Source organism: Symphalangus syndactylus, chromosome 1 (assembly GCF_028878055.3).
Source record: "Symphalangus syndactylus isolate Jambi chromosome 1, NHGRI_mSymSyn1-v2.1_pri, whole genome shotgun sequence".
Lineage (NCBI taxonomy): Eukaryota > Metazoa > Chordata > Mammalia > Primates > Hylobatidae > Symphalangus > Symphalangus syndactylus.
The window spans coordinates 156,297,980-156,312,803 of NC_072423.2; the positions used below are offsets into that span (position 1 = coordinate 156,297,980).

General features: G+C 40.2%; 1 protein-coding gene across 2 annotated transcripts in view; it reads left to right on the plus strand.

Moving 5' to 3' along the window:
* Window positions 1-14,824, plus strand: part of CSMD1 (CUB and Sushi multiple domains 1) — a 2,032,824-nt gene that overhangs the window by 1,236,808 nt on the left and 781,192 nt on the right. For both annotated transcript variants that reach the window (XM_055289255.2, XM_055289263.2), the window contains exon 6: window positions 4,678-4,790. In XM_055289255.2, coding sequence (XP_055145230.2) covers window positions 4,678-4,790 — 113 coding nt within the window. The remainder of the gene's footprint in view (window positions 1-4,677; window positions 4,791-14,824) is intronic.

Genomic DNA, 14,824 nt, shown 5'->3' on the forward strand with positions numbered 1-14,824 from the left:
CCAAATCAAGACCAACCCCTTTCCCAAACAACAAAAACAGGAAGTGAACATGTGTGTCACTGTCAAGGCCAAATCAAGAACAACCCCTTTCCCAAACAACAGAAACAGGAAGTGAACATGTGTGTCACTGCCAAGGCCAAATCAAGAACAACCCCTTTCCCAAACAAACAACAAAAACAGGAAGTGAACATGTGTGTCACTGTCAAGGCCAAATCAAGAACAACTCCCTTTCCCAAACAACAAAAACTGGAAGTGAACATGTGTGTCACTGTCAAGGCCACATCAAAAACAACCCCCTTTCCCAAACAAACAACAAAAGGCTATGAACATTTGTTTAACGCAGAAGGTCAAATGAGGAAATTCATGTACAAAAATTGACTTTGGGGTACAATTCATTTGAATGGCTTCATCATGGAAAATGGATTGTATAATTGGTCAAAAGGCCTCACCCTTGCTTCTCTATAAAAGGAATCTGTGCAGGGCTGAGTGTGATGGCTCATGCCTGTAACCCCAGCACTCTGGGAAGATGAGGGGGGTGGATCACCTGAGGTCAGGAGTTTGAGACCAGCCTGGCCAATATGGTGAAACCCCATCTCCACTAAATGTACAAAAATTAGCCAGGCATGGTGGCGGGTGCCTGTAATCCCAGCTACTGAGGAGGCTGAGGCAGGAAAATCACTTGAACCTGGGAGGCGGAGGTTGCAGTGAGCTGAGATTGTGATACTGCACTCCAGCCTGGGTGACAGAGCAAGACTCTCAAAAATAAAAGGAATTTGTGCAGGTCTTAGGCATTTTTTTTGAAACCTTAATTACACTAGGTGCTACACATCATCTAATTATCTTCCAGCTCAGTGTTTTTGTTGTTGGCTTTTTTGTTTGTTTGTTTGTTTGTTTATTTGTTTTTTGAGATGAAGTCTCGCTTTTGTCACCCAGGCTGGAGTGTGATCGTAGCTCACTGCAACCTCTGCCTCCTAGGTTCAAGCAATTCTCTTGCCTCAGCCTCCCGAGTATCTAGGATTACAGGCACCTGCCACCATGCCCAGGTAAATAGAGACAGGGTTTCACCATGTTGGCCAGGCTTGTCTCGAACTCTTGACCTCAGGTGATCCGCCCACCTTGGCCTCCCAAAGTGCTGGGATTACAGGCTTGAGCCACTGCGCCGGTCTTGTTTTTACAAATCGCCTCATGTACACTAGGGCAGGGGTCAGCAAACTAATACCTGCAGGCCGAATCTGGCCCATCAGCTAAGAATGGCTTTTACATTTTTAAGTGATTGAAAAATAAAATTAAAAAGTAACTATTTTGTGACACAAAAAATTATATAAAATTAAAATCTCAGTGTCCGTAAATAAAGTGTTATTGGAACACAACCACTGCCATTCTGTGGCTACTTGCCAAGTACACTGGCAAAGTTGAACAGTTTCCAACAAAGACCATGTGACCCATAAAGCCTGAAATACGTACATACTCCCTGGCCCTTTACAGAAACATCCTGTTGACTGACACAAAACTATCATTGTTCTGAGTAGGTATTTGGAAATACAGATGAGGGTAAAGAGGATGTGGGTGTAGGTAGTGGTAGAGAGGGGATCATTATTAATGTAGGCATGCTAATAAAATGCAATTCCAGGCTGGCACAGTGGTTCACACCTGTAATCCAAGCACTTTGAGAGGCAAAGGTGAGAGGATTTCTTGAGGCCATGAGTTCAAGACCAGCTTGGACAACATAGTGAGATCCCCCAGTCTCTACAAAAAATTAAAAGATTACAAAGCTATCTAGGTATGGTATGCACATATAGCCCAGCTACTCCAGAGGCCGAGGCAAGAGGATGGCTTGAGCCCAGGAGTTGGAGACTGCTGTGAGCTGTGATTATGCTACTGCACTCCAGCCTGGGTGAAAAAGCAAGACGCTGACTCAAGAAAAAAAAAAATTCCCCTGGTTTTTACAGTCAGAGCCATTAATAAATAACGTGAGTGAGAAAATATATATATGTTCAAAGCAACAGCAAAACCAGCATTGATTGCAGTTGTGAAAAGTTCAGCAAGTACATGCATCTTCCTACATTCGCTAATCTTTTGTATTCATAGTCTTATATCACTATATGAAATGGAAACTTACAGGGGGTTGAATAAATATCAGTGCAGCATTTTGAGGGCTTTGGATACTATTCGCTATGTGTATATTTTACATTAGCATAGTATCTGATGGGGAAAGGGTGGCTTCTGTGCTTAATTTCAGTGTGTATCTATGTGTTTGTGGTTTTTAAATTTTCTATGTCTGCATTTAACATTTTTTGTACGTGATATTTGTGTGTATAAAGATAATGTGATTTTTAATATACAAAGAAACCAATGATTTTTTTTTTGAAATGGAGTCTCGCTGTGTTGCCCAGGCTGGAGTGCAGTGGCGTGATCTCAGCTCACTGCAAGCTGCGCCTCCCAGATTCACGCCATTCTCCTGCCTCAGCCTCCCGAGTAGCTGGGACTACAGGCGTCTGCCACCATGCACCAGCTAATTTTTTGTATTTTTAGTAGAGACGGGGTTTCACTGTTGCCAGGATGGTCTCCATCTCCTGACCTTGTGATCCATCCACCTCAGCCTCCCAAAGTGCTGGGATTACAGGTGTGAGCCACCGCGCCCGGCCACAATGATTTTTTAAAGTACCTGTAAGTTCAGTAAGTACAGGTGAACTGGACAGACTGCTGGGTTTTTGAATCTAGTTTTTTAGACATTCTCCGTATTAGGCAAATAAGTATATGGCCTATAGAATTTGTAACATAATCTCGCCAGAAAAATTAAAAAAAGGTGATTAAATATGCCTTGGAGTCAGCTGTGTCCAGCTGTCAGCAGCCAGTACTACATAAATCCAAGCAAATAGGCAAATCTGAGCAGTGTACTTCTCTTACAGAAGATTATTTCAAACAGTGGCATAAACACTGTTGCAATTGGTTACAGTCAATGTTTGGCTTTTAACTTAAAGTGGATCCTGTACATTTTTAAACCTGAGAGTTGGAATAGAACACCCTGACATCAGAAAGCTTGACTGTGTATTTCATCTGGTGCTGCTTCCTCCAGGTAATAGAATAAGTAGGGAACTGCCCTCCACACAGGTGACCCATTTTGTAGCAAATCCTCTGCACAGAAATGAGATCCTCAGCTTTACCAAGCAGCTGCATCGCTCACAGGCAGGCCCACACACAGCACCACATTTCTTCAAGTTCCTGCTAAAAGCTATTTGCTTAAACCCTTACAGATTATCTACAATGATAAGCATCATTTTGAAAATAGATTTTGTTACCAAGATGCAAAATAATTATTCAATGCACAACCACTTGTAGAGCACAAGGAGAATGTGCTTGAGGTACATCTACGTGTGCGTCTCTATCTTCCCTTTCAACCCTTGATGTAGGGATTTTCACGTCCACTTTATACAATGGGAAACAGAAGTTCATAAACATGATCCACCTATGGCGCCTCACCTAGTACAAAGTCGAGCCAGCACACAATCCTGTATCAGAAGCATCCTAATCCAGTGATGCTTATGCCACTGGAAAACTAAATGTGTCCCTTGCGTCTCTAACGGGCAGGAGCTTTAATATCTTGGAATGCTTTTATTCCTTAGTAAGCACGCAAGGTTTTCAATAGGAAGAAATAAAACATGTGGTTGTTTCTGACAACTAAACTGCACATTATAAAGTGAACTGGATATTTTAAGCAGCTTAACCAGAAATGGATTGCATCTTATTTTTAAAAGATTAATGCACTGCTTTCCTAAAACATAATTTTATTCCGTTTCAAATCTCTTTTTCGGTTCTTCTCATCAATCTCATAAATGGTCCGCTTCTTTACTTTGGTAGGAAAGGCCCCGCTTGTGAGTCCTGCAAATGGGATGCTAGGAATACAGCATGTTACGAAGCATGAGAAACAATTTCTTGGCATCTACTTCAGGTTAAATAGAATTCCTAAGTCTTGTGGCCAGGCGCCGTGTCTCACGCTTGTAATCCTAGCACTTTGGAAGGCCGAGGCAGGCAGATCACCTGAGGTCACGAGTTCGACCACAGCCTGGCCAACACAGCAAAACCCTGTCTCTACTAAAAATGTAAAAGTTAGCCAGGCATGGTGGTGCATGCCTGTAATACCAGCCACACCGGAGGCTGAGGCAGGAGAATCGCTTGAACCCAGGAGTTGGAGGTTGCAGTGAGCCAAGATCACACCACTGCCCTCCAGCCTGGTGACACAGTGAGACTCCGTGTCAAAATAAACAAACAAACAAATAAATAAATAAAGAATTACTAAGTCTTCAAATTGTGAAAGGCAGAATTTTATCATTTGCCTATTTCTTTTCCTTTTTTCTGATTCATTGTGATTAACTTCCTGATGAAAACAACTAACAGATCGAAAGAATACCTTCTCCTGCTTTCACCATTGATAAAGGAGAATGAAAGTATCAAATATTTTTGAAAATATTTGTTCCATCAAAGGATTTAGCATTTATGTTTGGGCAGAGATAAAATTATCTGGATCATTTTAAGGTTCAAAGTCAATTAATGCATGGGCTCTGTTTTAAGCATCTCAAGATGAAGGATTTAAGTAATCGGATTTTAAAGTGGGTTTGATACAGGACATTTGCTCTGTTGGTTTACAAGGGAGATTTTTTTCCTCTTTCTCCTCTCTAGGCTCACGGGCATGAACCTCCCCTCTCCAGTTATCAGTAGCAAGAATTGGCTGCGACTCCATTTCACCTCTGACAGCAACCATCGACGCAAAGGATTTAATGCTCAGTTCCAAGGTAAGGATGCTCCATCTTATAAGAAAAAAAACCAGAGCGTAATATATTTTCATCCTTTCTAGCCATGAAATTTTAGGAGTTAGATAGATAAATAGCTTAAAAATGGCTTCTAATTCCTTTGTTCACAATTTTTTTTGGAAATCATATAGTCAACAGCTGGCAACTTATTAGTAAAGCTGTATCACTATCACAGTACAAAGGACTTGTGTAGTTTCTTGATACACTGGAACAATTGCTAAGTTTTAATCAATGGCTGTTTATTATCATTGATTTTAATTATTATGCACCTAATCTGTAAATATCCACAGCAGTTTGGCTGTTGTATTTATCTTCATGCTAAGAATGCTATAGCATATAGGTTGCATGAAAATGCACAAAAAGTATTGTGTATCACTTTTAATCCTAAAAGGTCCTCACACCACATAAATGCCTGATTCAGTAATTTACACACAATGAATCTTAAAATAAAGGTCCTGGAGTTCCTGCAGCTGAGCCAAATGAGGCGTCTACAGTCATTAGGACAGAGTTTGGTAATGGAATATTCTTTTTCTCTCTGCTTTCTAAGGTTTATACCTAGATCATATTGTATCATTTCCTGTATGTTTCTAATAATGAGTAATCCTTATTAATACAGCAAAAAACTATTCAGTTTATTAAGCAGTCTAGTGAAAACCATTCCACTTCAATTTACACATTAAAATAACATGACTGTGCTTGAAAATAATGCCCAATCAAACTGCCTAAACTTTCCCCACGTTGTGACGATGAGAATGTTGGCCCCCTTACGGCAGCATTCCCTGAACACCTGCCCCGTGCCAGAGAGGACAGCAAGCCCTGCAGTGCCAGAGAAATTACAGCATCCTCCATGCTCCAGGAACTAGTAGATCGGAGGGACAGTTTGCAGTTTGTAAGTAACTCCCATAAAGTCAGAATGCAAAAGCAACTCATTATAGCTCCTGTTGGAGATTTTAGTAATTTTTCAACAAACTGGTCTAAATACCTCTTATCTTACACATTTTTAAATCCATAATACTTTCACTGTTTCCTTTAGGATGACCAGTAGAGAAACAAGGGTCAGTTGCAGGGAATGCAATGCAGAGGGGGCTGAGAAGCACACATCAGAACCAGCAGTTTTTATTTGCCATCCATTCCCTGGGGCACATGATGTACGCAGAACTTGCCTGCCTCAGAATCCAGGGGCAAATTCATTTCAACAAAATATGTTGTTTTGGGGGGTGGGGGGTGGCGGTGGACAGAGTCTTGCTCTGTTGCCCAGGCTGGAGTGCAGTGGCACAATCTTGCCTCACTGCAACCTCCACCTCCTGGGCTCAAGTGACTCTCATGTCTCAGCCTCCCGAGTAGCTGGGAATACGGGTGCACACCACCATGCCTGGCTAATTTTGTATTTTTAGTAGAGATGGGGTTTCGCCATGTTGGCCAGGCTGGTCTTGAACTCCTGATCTCAGATGATCTGCCTGCCTCAGCCTCTCAAAGTGCTGGGATTACAGACGTGATCCACTGCACCCAGCCCCAAAATATATTTTAGACTTCATCATGAACATTGTCCATTGCAGCATGCCTTCTGATATTGCCAGAAGGTTCTTAGCTTGATCTTCTTTGGTTGCAAAGAAGCTGCGCTGAAAGTTTATTAGAGTGAAACTAATGTGCTTTCCCTTCACCTGGAGCCAGGCCAGGCCAATCCTCCTTTTCCATACCTGCCTGTATCTGCCATTATCTTGTGACTGCTATATACTCTGGCTGAAGTTAGAATGGAGTAAAGGTGGGATGGACGTGTTGGTGGCGGGAGGTGGGCTCACACCCAGACTGGGTGGATGTGAATGAGGAAGACTCCATGTGGTCTGGTAGGGAAATTCTATCTGCGCTTTCTCTACACTGATCCATGTCTATGGATATGTCCATCCCGTACCTGACTTAACATAACCATAAGTCAATATTTACAATGCCAATGAACTGATCACATAGTCAGTTAGGTTGATTAACAGATTTGTCTCTAAAATGTTAATTGATCTTTTCCTAGAGCTCTCAATAATTGAACAACAGTGAACTAAAGAAAAATTTCTAAGTATTTGTTTCTCAAACCTGATCAGTGAACTTGGCATTTGTATCTGTAACTGAAAGAAAGGTTAAAAATGGAATATCAAATTTGAAGCTGCTCCGAGACGGTAGATGTAAGAAACTCATTGGTTGGCAGAAAATGGTAATCACTTAGATGTATCAGACATTGGTTTTAAAAGTTAAAAAAATACAAAATTAATGAAAGTGTTATATAGAGTATATAAGTTGCATAATTAAACAATACAACTAAATTATAGAATTTATATGTACCTTATACACACTTGATTCTTTTATGTTATAGAAGTATAAATTATACTTACATAATTTATATATAGTATAATATATGCTTAATTATATAGTTAAGTATAAACATACATATATAAACTATAGTTATATATAATCAAATTTATTGTATTATATTTATATAACAAATATATAAATAAATAAATATATTTATATATAGATGCATATGCCTGTTCATATATATACACACACACACATACTTCAATTATATATATAAGGAGAGAGGAGTCAAAAATTTGGCATTTAATTCTAAAACGGTTAAAAGATATGAAGTTATCAGGAGAGGTAAGTCTGGCTTAACAGTAATGTATGGGGAAAACTTTCAAGGCTGACTTTAAAGTTCAGCTCCAAGACAACAGGGTACAATGAAGTTACTTTTTTTTCATTAGCACATGGGCCTCATTGAACAGGGGACTTCATGCTTAAAACCACATTGAGGCAGACTGCCTGTGGAAGGTGAGGTTCAGTACTAGACGCCACGAAGAAGGACCAGAGAGAGGAAGATGACAAGGCCCATCGGAAGGAGGATGTGAGGAAGCTTGGAGGGCGCACAGTGCACAGTACACAGAAAGGCACTATGATTATTTTTCTGGATCCGGAGGGCAGAACTGTCACCAAGGAATGGAAGCTCTAGCCTGGTTGCTGTTGCTGATTCTAGAACAAACCTAAGGACAGCTGGAGGCAGAGCAACAGCTTAGGATCAGATGGGCCCTTCCCAGAGTCCCTGCCAGCCACCCAGTGGCCACCCCTCCACACGGGGCTGTCCTGATTTTTTGCAAGTAAGATCCTCAAGTTTGTTCCTTCAGAGGGCAAATGGGAAACCTTCTGTCATGCAGGGAAAACATTTGTTCAGCTGAATCTTCCCTCTTGTCTATGCCGAGATTGAAAACCAGGAAGCCCAAATTGTATTGTGCTTTATCTCAACTAAATACATTAAAGAAGGAAAACCTGACATTATTTGTGCCAACAAAAATTGCAAAACAAAAAAAAAAGCATAGTCGATTGATATTTGGGGACTAATAAGACAACAATAATAATAGTGAAAACTTACGTAATGTAAACATTATTGTGTTATTTTCTTATCTTTCCAAATATTTTGTCAAACAACCTGAATCATATATATGTCATATATATAAGATATAAATATATATACACATATAAAATGGAGAAGAAGAACATTTTAAAAAGAACATACATTTTTTATGCTTAGCATATATTTTATCTTTTTAACATTATTGTAGTCACCTTTATCATTTATGGTCATTTGTGAGAACACAAAAATTCCATCAGTGTTACTTGGATTGATATGATTGCAGATTGTTTGGAATTCCTAAGAAACCCTTTCTGGTTCCTAACCTTTCTCGTACTCAATGCCTCCCCAGCACAAAGCAACTAAAACAAACAGCATGAAATTCAAATTTTAAAACATAAAGAACACAATAATGGCGATTTTTTTGCACTATTGGTGGAAATCTGAATTGATGTGACCGTTTTAGCAAACTGTTTTACTGTCAAGCTGAACATAAGAAACATTTCAGGCGTGTCTCCAGCACAACAGGCACAGAGAATGTCCGCAGGAGATGCAAGCGCCATTGTCAACCGCTGCGAATCACCTAAATGTTCATTAACCGTAGAACTAATAAACATGGAAAGAGACAAACTACCTTTACATGTAACGACATGGATAACTCTCACATACAATATTTCGTAAAAGGAAAAAAAAAAACCATAAACCATATGATTTGTTTATATGATTCAGGAATTTGCAAAGCTACGTATTCGTATGGATGACCATTAGTAAAAAAGAATATTGTGTCTACATAATATTTCTGTAAAAAGTGTTTTCAAAGAAGATGATAAGAACAACCTCTTCCAAAGAAAATGATGGATTGTTTAGAGTTTGCTTGCAAATGGAGCCACACAAAATTACCTAGAGAATCCCTCCTGGATGTCATGGGGTTATTGGATGGCAGAATGGAAGGAAGCTTCATATCACACGCAAGAAATGGGGAGATTAAGGCCTGTGGCTGTCATCACACAGCTTGCAAATGGCAGAAACCAGGTTGTGAGTACAGGCTGTTGTGCTCTTGGCTTCATGTCAGTCTTTACAACTCTCTTTCTCCAGCAACTTGTCGTACTGCTCCCACTACTTACAATCAGAACATATTTTAGTTGAGGGGTGGTGGATAGTGAGTTATTTGTATGAAATAAAAATCCTAATGAAAGGAGGAACTTTTTCAGATAGCTATAACTTAGTGACAGCTTTATTTCTCAGACTGGCCTATTCCAAGCGGAAAGCTGACAGGCCACTGTCCTGCCCCACTGTACTCAGTCCTCTTGGCTGGCCATGTAATGACAATTTCTTAGCCCCACCCTATTGACTGTCGTCAAAGAACATAAAGCAGGCACGAGTGTTTTGTTTCTCTCGGTAGATTAAAAAGTCATAAAGGTAAAAATTCATTCTGAACAGCTTTTGGGTATCTGGTAAGGATAGGAGAAATACACTTAAATTTTAGATGTTATTATTTTGAGTAGTTGTTGGGGATAATTTCTTACTAATGTTGAAACAAGAGAGTAAATTTCTTAAGAAAGATACGAAATATTACTCATCAGAGATGTTAAATTAATGAACAAAAATCCCACGCAGACTAATGGAATACATTAACGTTTGAGTTCATGCCAGAATTTTAATTCAATGCGCTTTCATGTATTGATTTATTTTAAAGTTGTGTGTTTGAAATATTAATGCGTGACAAATGTTTGCTGTTATATATAAAACCACTTTAAATCTTTCCTTTCTTTAAACTTCAAAATGTGGTTGACATTGGAGAATTGGGTGCCATCAATGGTATTCAGTAAATCACAGCTATTTAAAACAGATTGATACTTGGCAGTGACTGGTAGATTTTAAGTTTTTATGCTTGAAGAATATAAAAGTTTAGGTAGGTTATCATTCCCTTGGTAAATTGTCTTCCTGCAATTTATATTTTTGTGATGTGGAGGAAGAACTTTTTCTGGCTTTCGGAATATCAGCCCTAAACTGCTCTTATTTTCAGCGTATCAGCCCTGAACTGCTCTTATTCTTCATGTTCTGTCTCACGCAAGCAATATCATTGGCCAAATCTGCAGACAGTGTTTCATGTTTATTTGCTAAATGTCCATCTGTACCTCTTGTAGGTAGTGGTGTGCTTTGGAACGGTAAGCATGATTTTGTCTACTGTACCTGTTAGGAAGTTGTCCACCAAAGTCTTCAGCATTTACACTGACCAACTAGTCATGAAGTCTGGCCTTTCCCCCTGGCCTGCTGCTGTGACCAGGTTGGCGAGCTGCTGTAGTGACTGCTCCACAAGCAATTACCTACGTGATAATGTAGTGAAACTATAGATCAATCACAGATGTAGGGAAACCTTGTTCTCTTAATGATCTGAATCAGGCTTCTGAAATTGAATGGCGACGCTGTTGCCTAATGAAATAAGGAATCTAGGCTGAGGAGGGTAACTTCCTTACTCAAGCAGCTGCCTGACTTCCCTGGGGATTCACACCCCTTGTGGAAAGACAACACAAATGCTTCAGAGTCTCAGTGGAGTGCTCAGAATGAATCCAGAGACGCGTTCCAAAATGGTTGAGGAGCAAGCGTAGCAAAGGATGAATGTGGCAACCACTGAAAATTGTAATGATCAGGTCCTGGGCAAGTTTCCTCTTGTACACATGCAGAATCTGGTTTCCTCAAACTGTCTCGAATTATGTCAAGTTGGCATTTACTCACCTGTTTGTAAGGCCTTTCTTTGTCACAGCAGTTTTGAAGAAATGTCTCAGAGGGTTCCCTCCTGCTGGTCAACTCAGTCTCAGTGGTAGTTTTTAAAGGCTCATGAGATTCCAACCAGGTTCTTGCAGAGTTGACCATCATGTTCTTTACTGTTTTAAAGGTGGCATATTCTCCTCCAGGGGAGCCTCGTAGTTAAGTTTTGACCACGGCATAGTCTACAATTTACTACCCCAAAGAATATAACAGAGAAGTGATAGAGTTCAAAATGTTTTTTCATAGATATTTTGAAATTTGTTTTGAAAGTAATAAGAGCTTTGCTTTCTCAAGACACATATCCAGGGCTACAATTCAGCTTGTGTGTCCATAATGGTTGTTAAAATGTTGAATTATTTGCATCGGATTGTAAATATTCACTGCCCAGAGAGTCCTAAGAGCCTCCCAGCCCCAGCTCCTCTAGGCTTTACTACAAAAGGCCTCAGCCCTGTCCTCAGTAAAGCCCTTAGAAACCTCAGCCTGCTTCAGGTGCACTCAACTAAAGTGCCCAGCATGTTTGAACACCATCCCTTACTCTATCTGTGATAAGCATTTATCAAACTTAATGTTCAGTTCCATAGATACATGAAACAAAATAAATATGAGTGTCATTCATTCTAGAGAAATACACACCAATTCTTGAGAGTACCTACATTACCCTAAAGCCGTAAGTCAATGACTCTTCATTTCTTAGCCCAGACAATGTTTCATGTTTGTTTTCTTTTTTTAACCTAAAAATTTGAATATATTTTCTTTTTTTTAGTTTTATTATTTTTATACTTTAGGTTTTAGGGTACCTGTGCACAATGTGCAGCTTTGTTACATATGTATACATGTGCCATGTTGGTGTGCTGCACCCGTTAACTCGTCATTTAGCATTAGGTATATCTCCTAATTCATGTTTATTTGCTACCTGTCTGTAGGCAGCGCTTGTAGATAGCATGTGCTTTGGAACTTGAAGCACTACAATGTACACTGCACGTGTTAAGTTGTCCACCACAGTCATCCACATTTACATTGACAAACTAGTCATGGGAGTCTGACATGAAAATAAAGATATGAGTCTTTGGATTTATTTATTTATTTATTTATTTATTTATTTTTGCCTTCAAAAAGTTTAAAAGTCCTAGTTAAAATCTAGTTTCCTAGACTTTTTCCTAGTTAAAGTCTTTCTATGGAATAAAACCTCATGTAATTCATTAACCTGGGTTCCAAATCTGGTCCTGCTGTGCCCTGTCTAGAAATCACTGGAAGCCCACAGGGTATGACAAGCAGAGTAGATGCTCTCCACACTGTGTCCCCATCCGCCTTTTCAAACTCATCTTTTAATCCATATTCCGAACTTCTGTGCTCCTGTTACAAACACGTGCTGCGGCTTGAACACATCATCCCCGTCCCCAACTCTTCCTCCCGCCAGAACTTCCATGCCCTTGTCAATCCAGAAAAGGGACAAGTCTCAATCATTTCGGGAGGTTTATTTGCCAAAGGGAAGGATGCATGCTGGGGAGACAGGTCTGTCCTTCTTGGAAGAGGATTTTGAGGGCTCCACATTTAAAGGGGAAACGGCAGGATATGGAGCAATACACAGTTTTCATGTAGCAGGGAGTAGGGGAAGATAATCATTCGTACCTCTGTCTGGGTCAGTGATTCTGCACTTTTTTTTACATAAGGTGACACAGACAAATGGGGCAGAAGAAAAAGGCAGGGAATCTGGATTTTACATATGATAACATAGACGAAATGGGTTAGGGAAGGAAGCAGATATGCATTTATGTCTGGTGGGCAAGGGAGTGGCGGCAGCTGTAAAGATAAACTTACCAATTTACATTGCCATGGTGAAATTTTAACAGAAACACCTGGGAGTAATGATCTTGCAGCTCACTAGGAATGTCTTTATGGGAAAAAATATGGGGAAGTGTGTAGCTTTTCATCTTGTAGTCACCTTACTTAGGAACCAAAAAGGGGGAGGAAGGTTTTCGACACCCAGTTCCCAGCTTGACTTTTCCCTTTGGCTTAATGAGTTTGAAGTCCCAAGATTTAATTTTCTTTCACAGCCTGCAACCACACTTGTTTGTTTCCCTTGTTCTTTTTGAAGAAACTTTTTCCAGTCTTCTAAGTCAATATCAATTACTTATTCAGAAGTGCCCCCATAATACTTATTCTTTTCTTATACCATCCTACTATCACACTATTCCACGCAATGCAGTTTTATGTGTGGACGGCAAATTATCTATTTTTCTAAAGAGCAAAAGCAGCAAGTTGTTTGTTGCTTCCAGCATCCAGCAAAGCCATCTCCAGAGAGGCAGAATTCACTTCATGCTCCCTGAATAACTCCTGGAATATTTCAATGCCTGAGCAAAATAAAACCACAGAAAAAGGGCAGAACACTCTGCATTCATGAAAACAGTCCTGTAGCACGGTAGAGAGATGCTGGCTTTTGGAACCTGAAGACCTTCGTGACACTGAGCAAGTCTCTCATTTCCTTTAAAGGTTTGTTTATCCAGCAGTGAGATGGAGCTAAGCACAGCTGCCATGCAGGAACCACGGGGGTCAAGTGAGACAAGTGTGCTAGGCGTATGTTCTAATGGTGGCATGGATTTTACTGCTTCCACTAGTTGTGCAGTGTGTGCCTTGTGGTCTCCTCTCAAGAAGATGAGTGCAACGTGAGGCTGCTCAGTGCATTCGCACGGAAATACTCTCTTATCCATCAGAGTCATAACACATTTAGAAACGCAGAAGTAACTCTTCACAGGGAAGAAGTTGGGTCTCCTTATATCAGGAGTTCTCTGGTTTTTTGTTGTTGTTGTTGTTTTTGTTTCGTTTTGTTTTGTTTTTGTTTTTGTTTTTTTTTCTTCTCTCTCTCTCTCTCTCTCTGATCCTATGCAAGCTTCTGAGGTGATTAAAAAACTGGAGTGATGACTCTGAGTGTAGGTGTATGGGAGAGACGCCCTTCAGGACGAGCAGAAGGAAAAGTGGACCTGGGCACGTCTTAGGGTGAGGCACTAATGGCCCATGGACAGAGGCAATGCGTCACTCTCTTCACCAGGTCCACAGGCAGGTTTATTTTACTTTCAGTGCACTGCCAACTCTCCATCAGAAATGTTTTTAAAAACGTATAAATCATAGACTGCAAGCCTATTGTAAGCATTAGATACAGGAGCACAATTAAAAATTTACTGACTGTCTCTGCAGGAGTTTACAATTTTACTTATAGCTCTTGAAAAATATTCGGCTCAGATTCGCCACTGAAATGTAATGTAAATTATGAACTGTCTCCCTGGATACCAGATTTCATAAACATTTGTATGAACTTTTCGTTTACCTGAAATGTTAGGGATAATAAAATGTCAAGGTGAGAATTAGGTCTATCTACAGAACATCCAGATTGGAATGATCGCTTACTTCTCCTTAATGGTGGGCTGTAAAAGACTTACTGTACAGAAAGGTGACTAGGTAGATAGACAAATAGACTGATGGACGGGATTTCTCATCAGCAGATCCGGGTGGGTGCACCATGATGTGAGGCAAGAATGTACTGAATGAGTGTGACGCTGGGAAGAAAAGGAGAGAATTCCAGCCTCAGAAGGCAATTTGCAGGGTTAAAAAAAAAATCAAGATTGTTTGGAAAAAGTGGAATTAGATTTGCCATTGTGGAAAATCATGATGAAAAAGTAGGTTTGGGCCAGAATATGATTGACATGGTAAGGAGCTGGAACTTTTTCCTTTGGTCCACAAGAGGTTGCTGAAGCCGACCTGAGCGGATTTGAGGGTGAAAGGGCAGAGGGGCCATGGTGGGTCACAGAGAAATGGGCATATTTCCACAGATAAATTCAACCACCACTGGGTACTTTCTTCT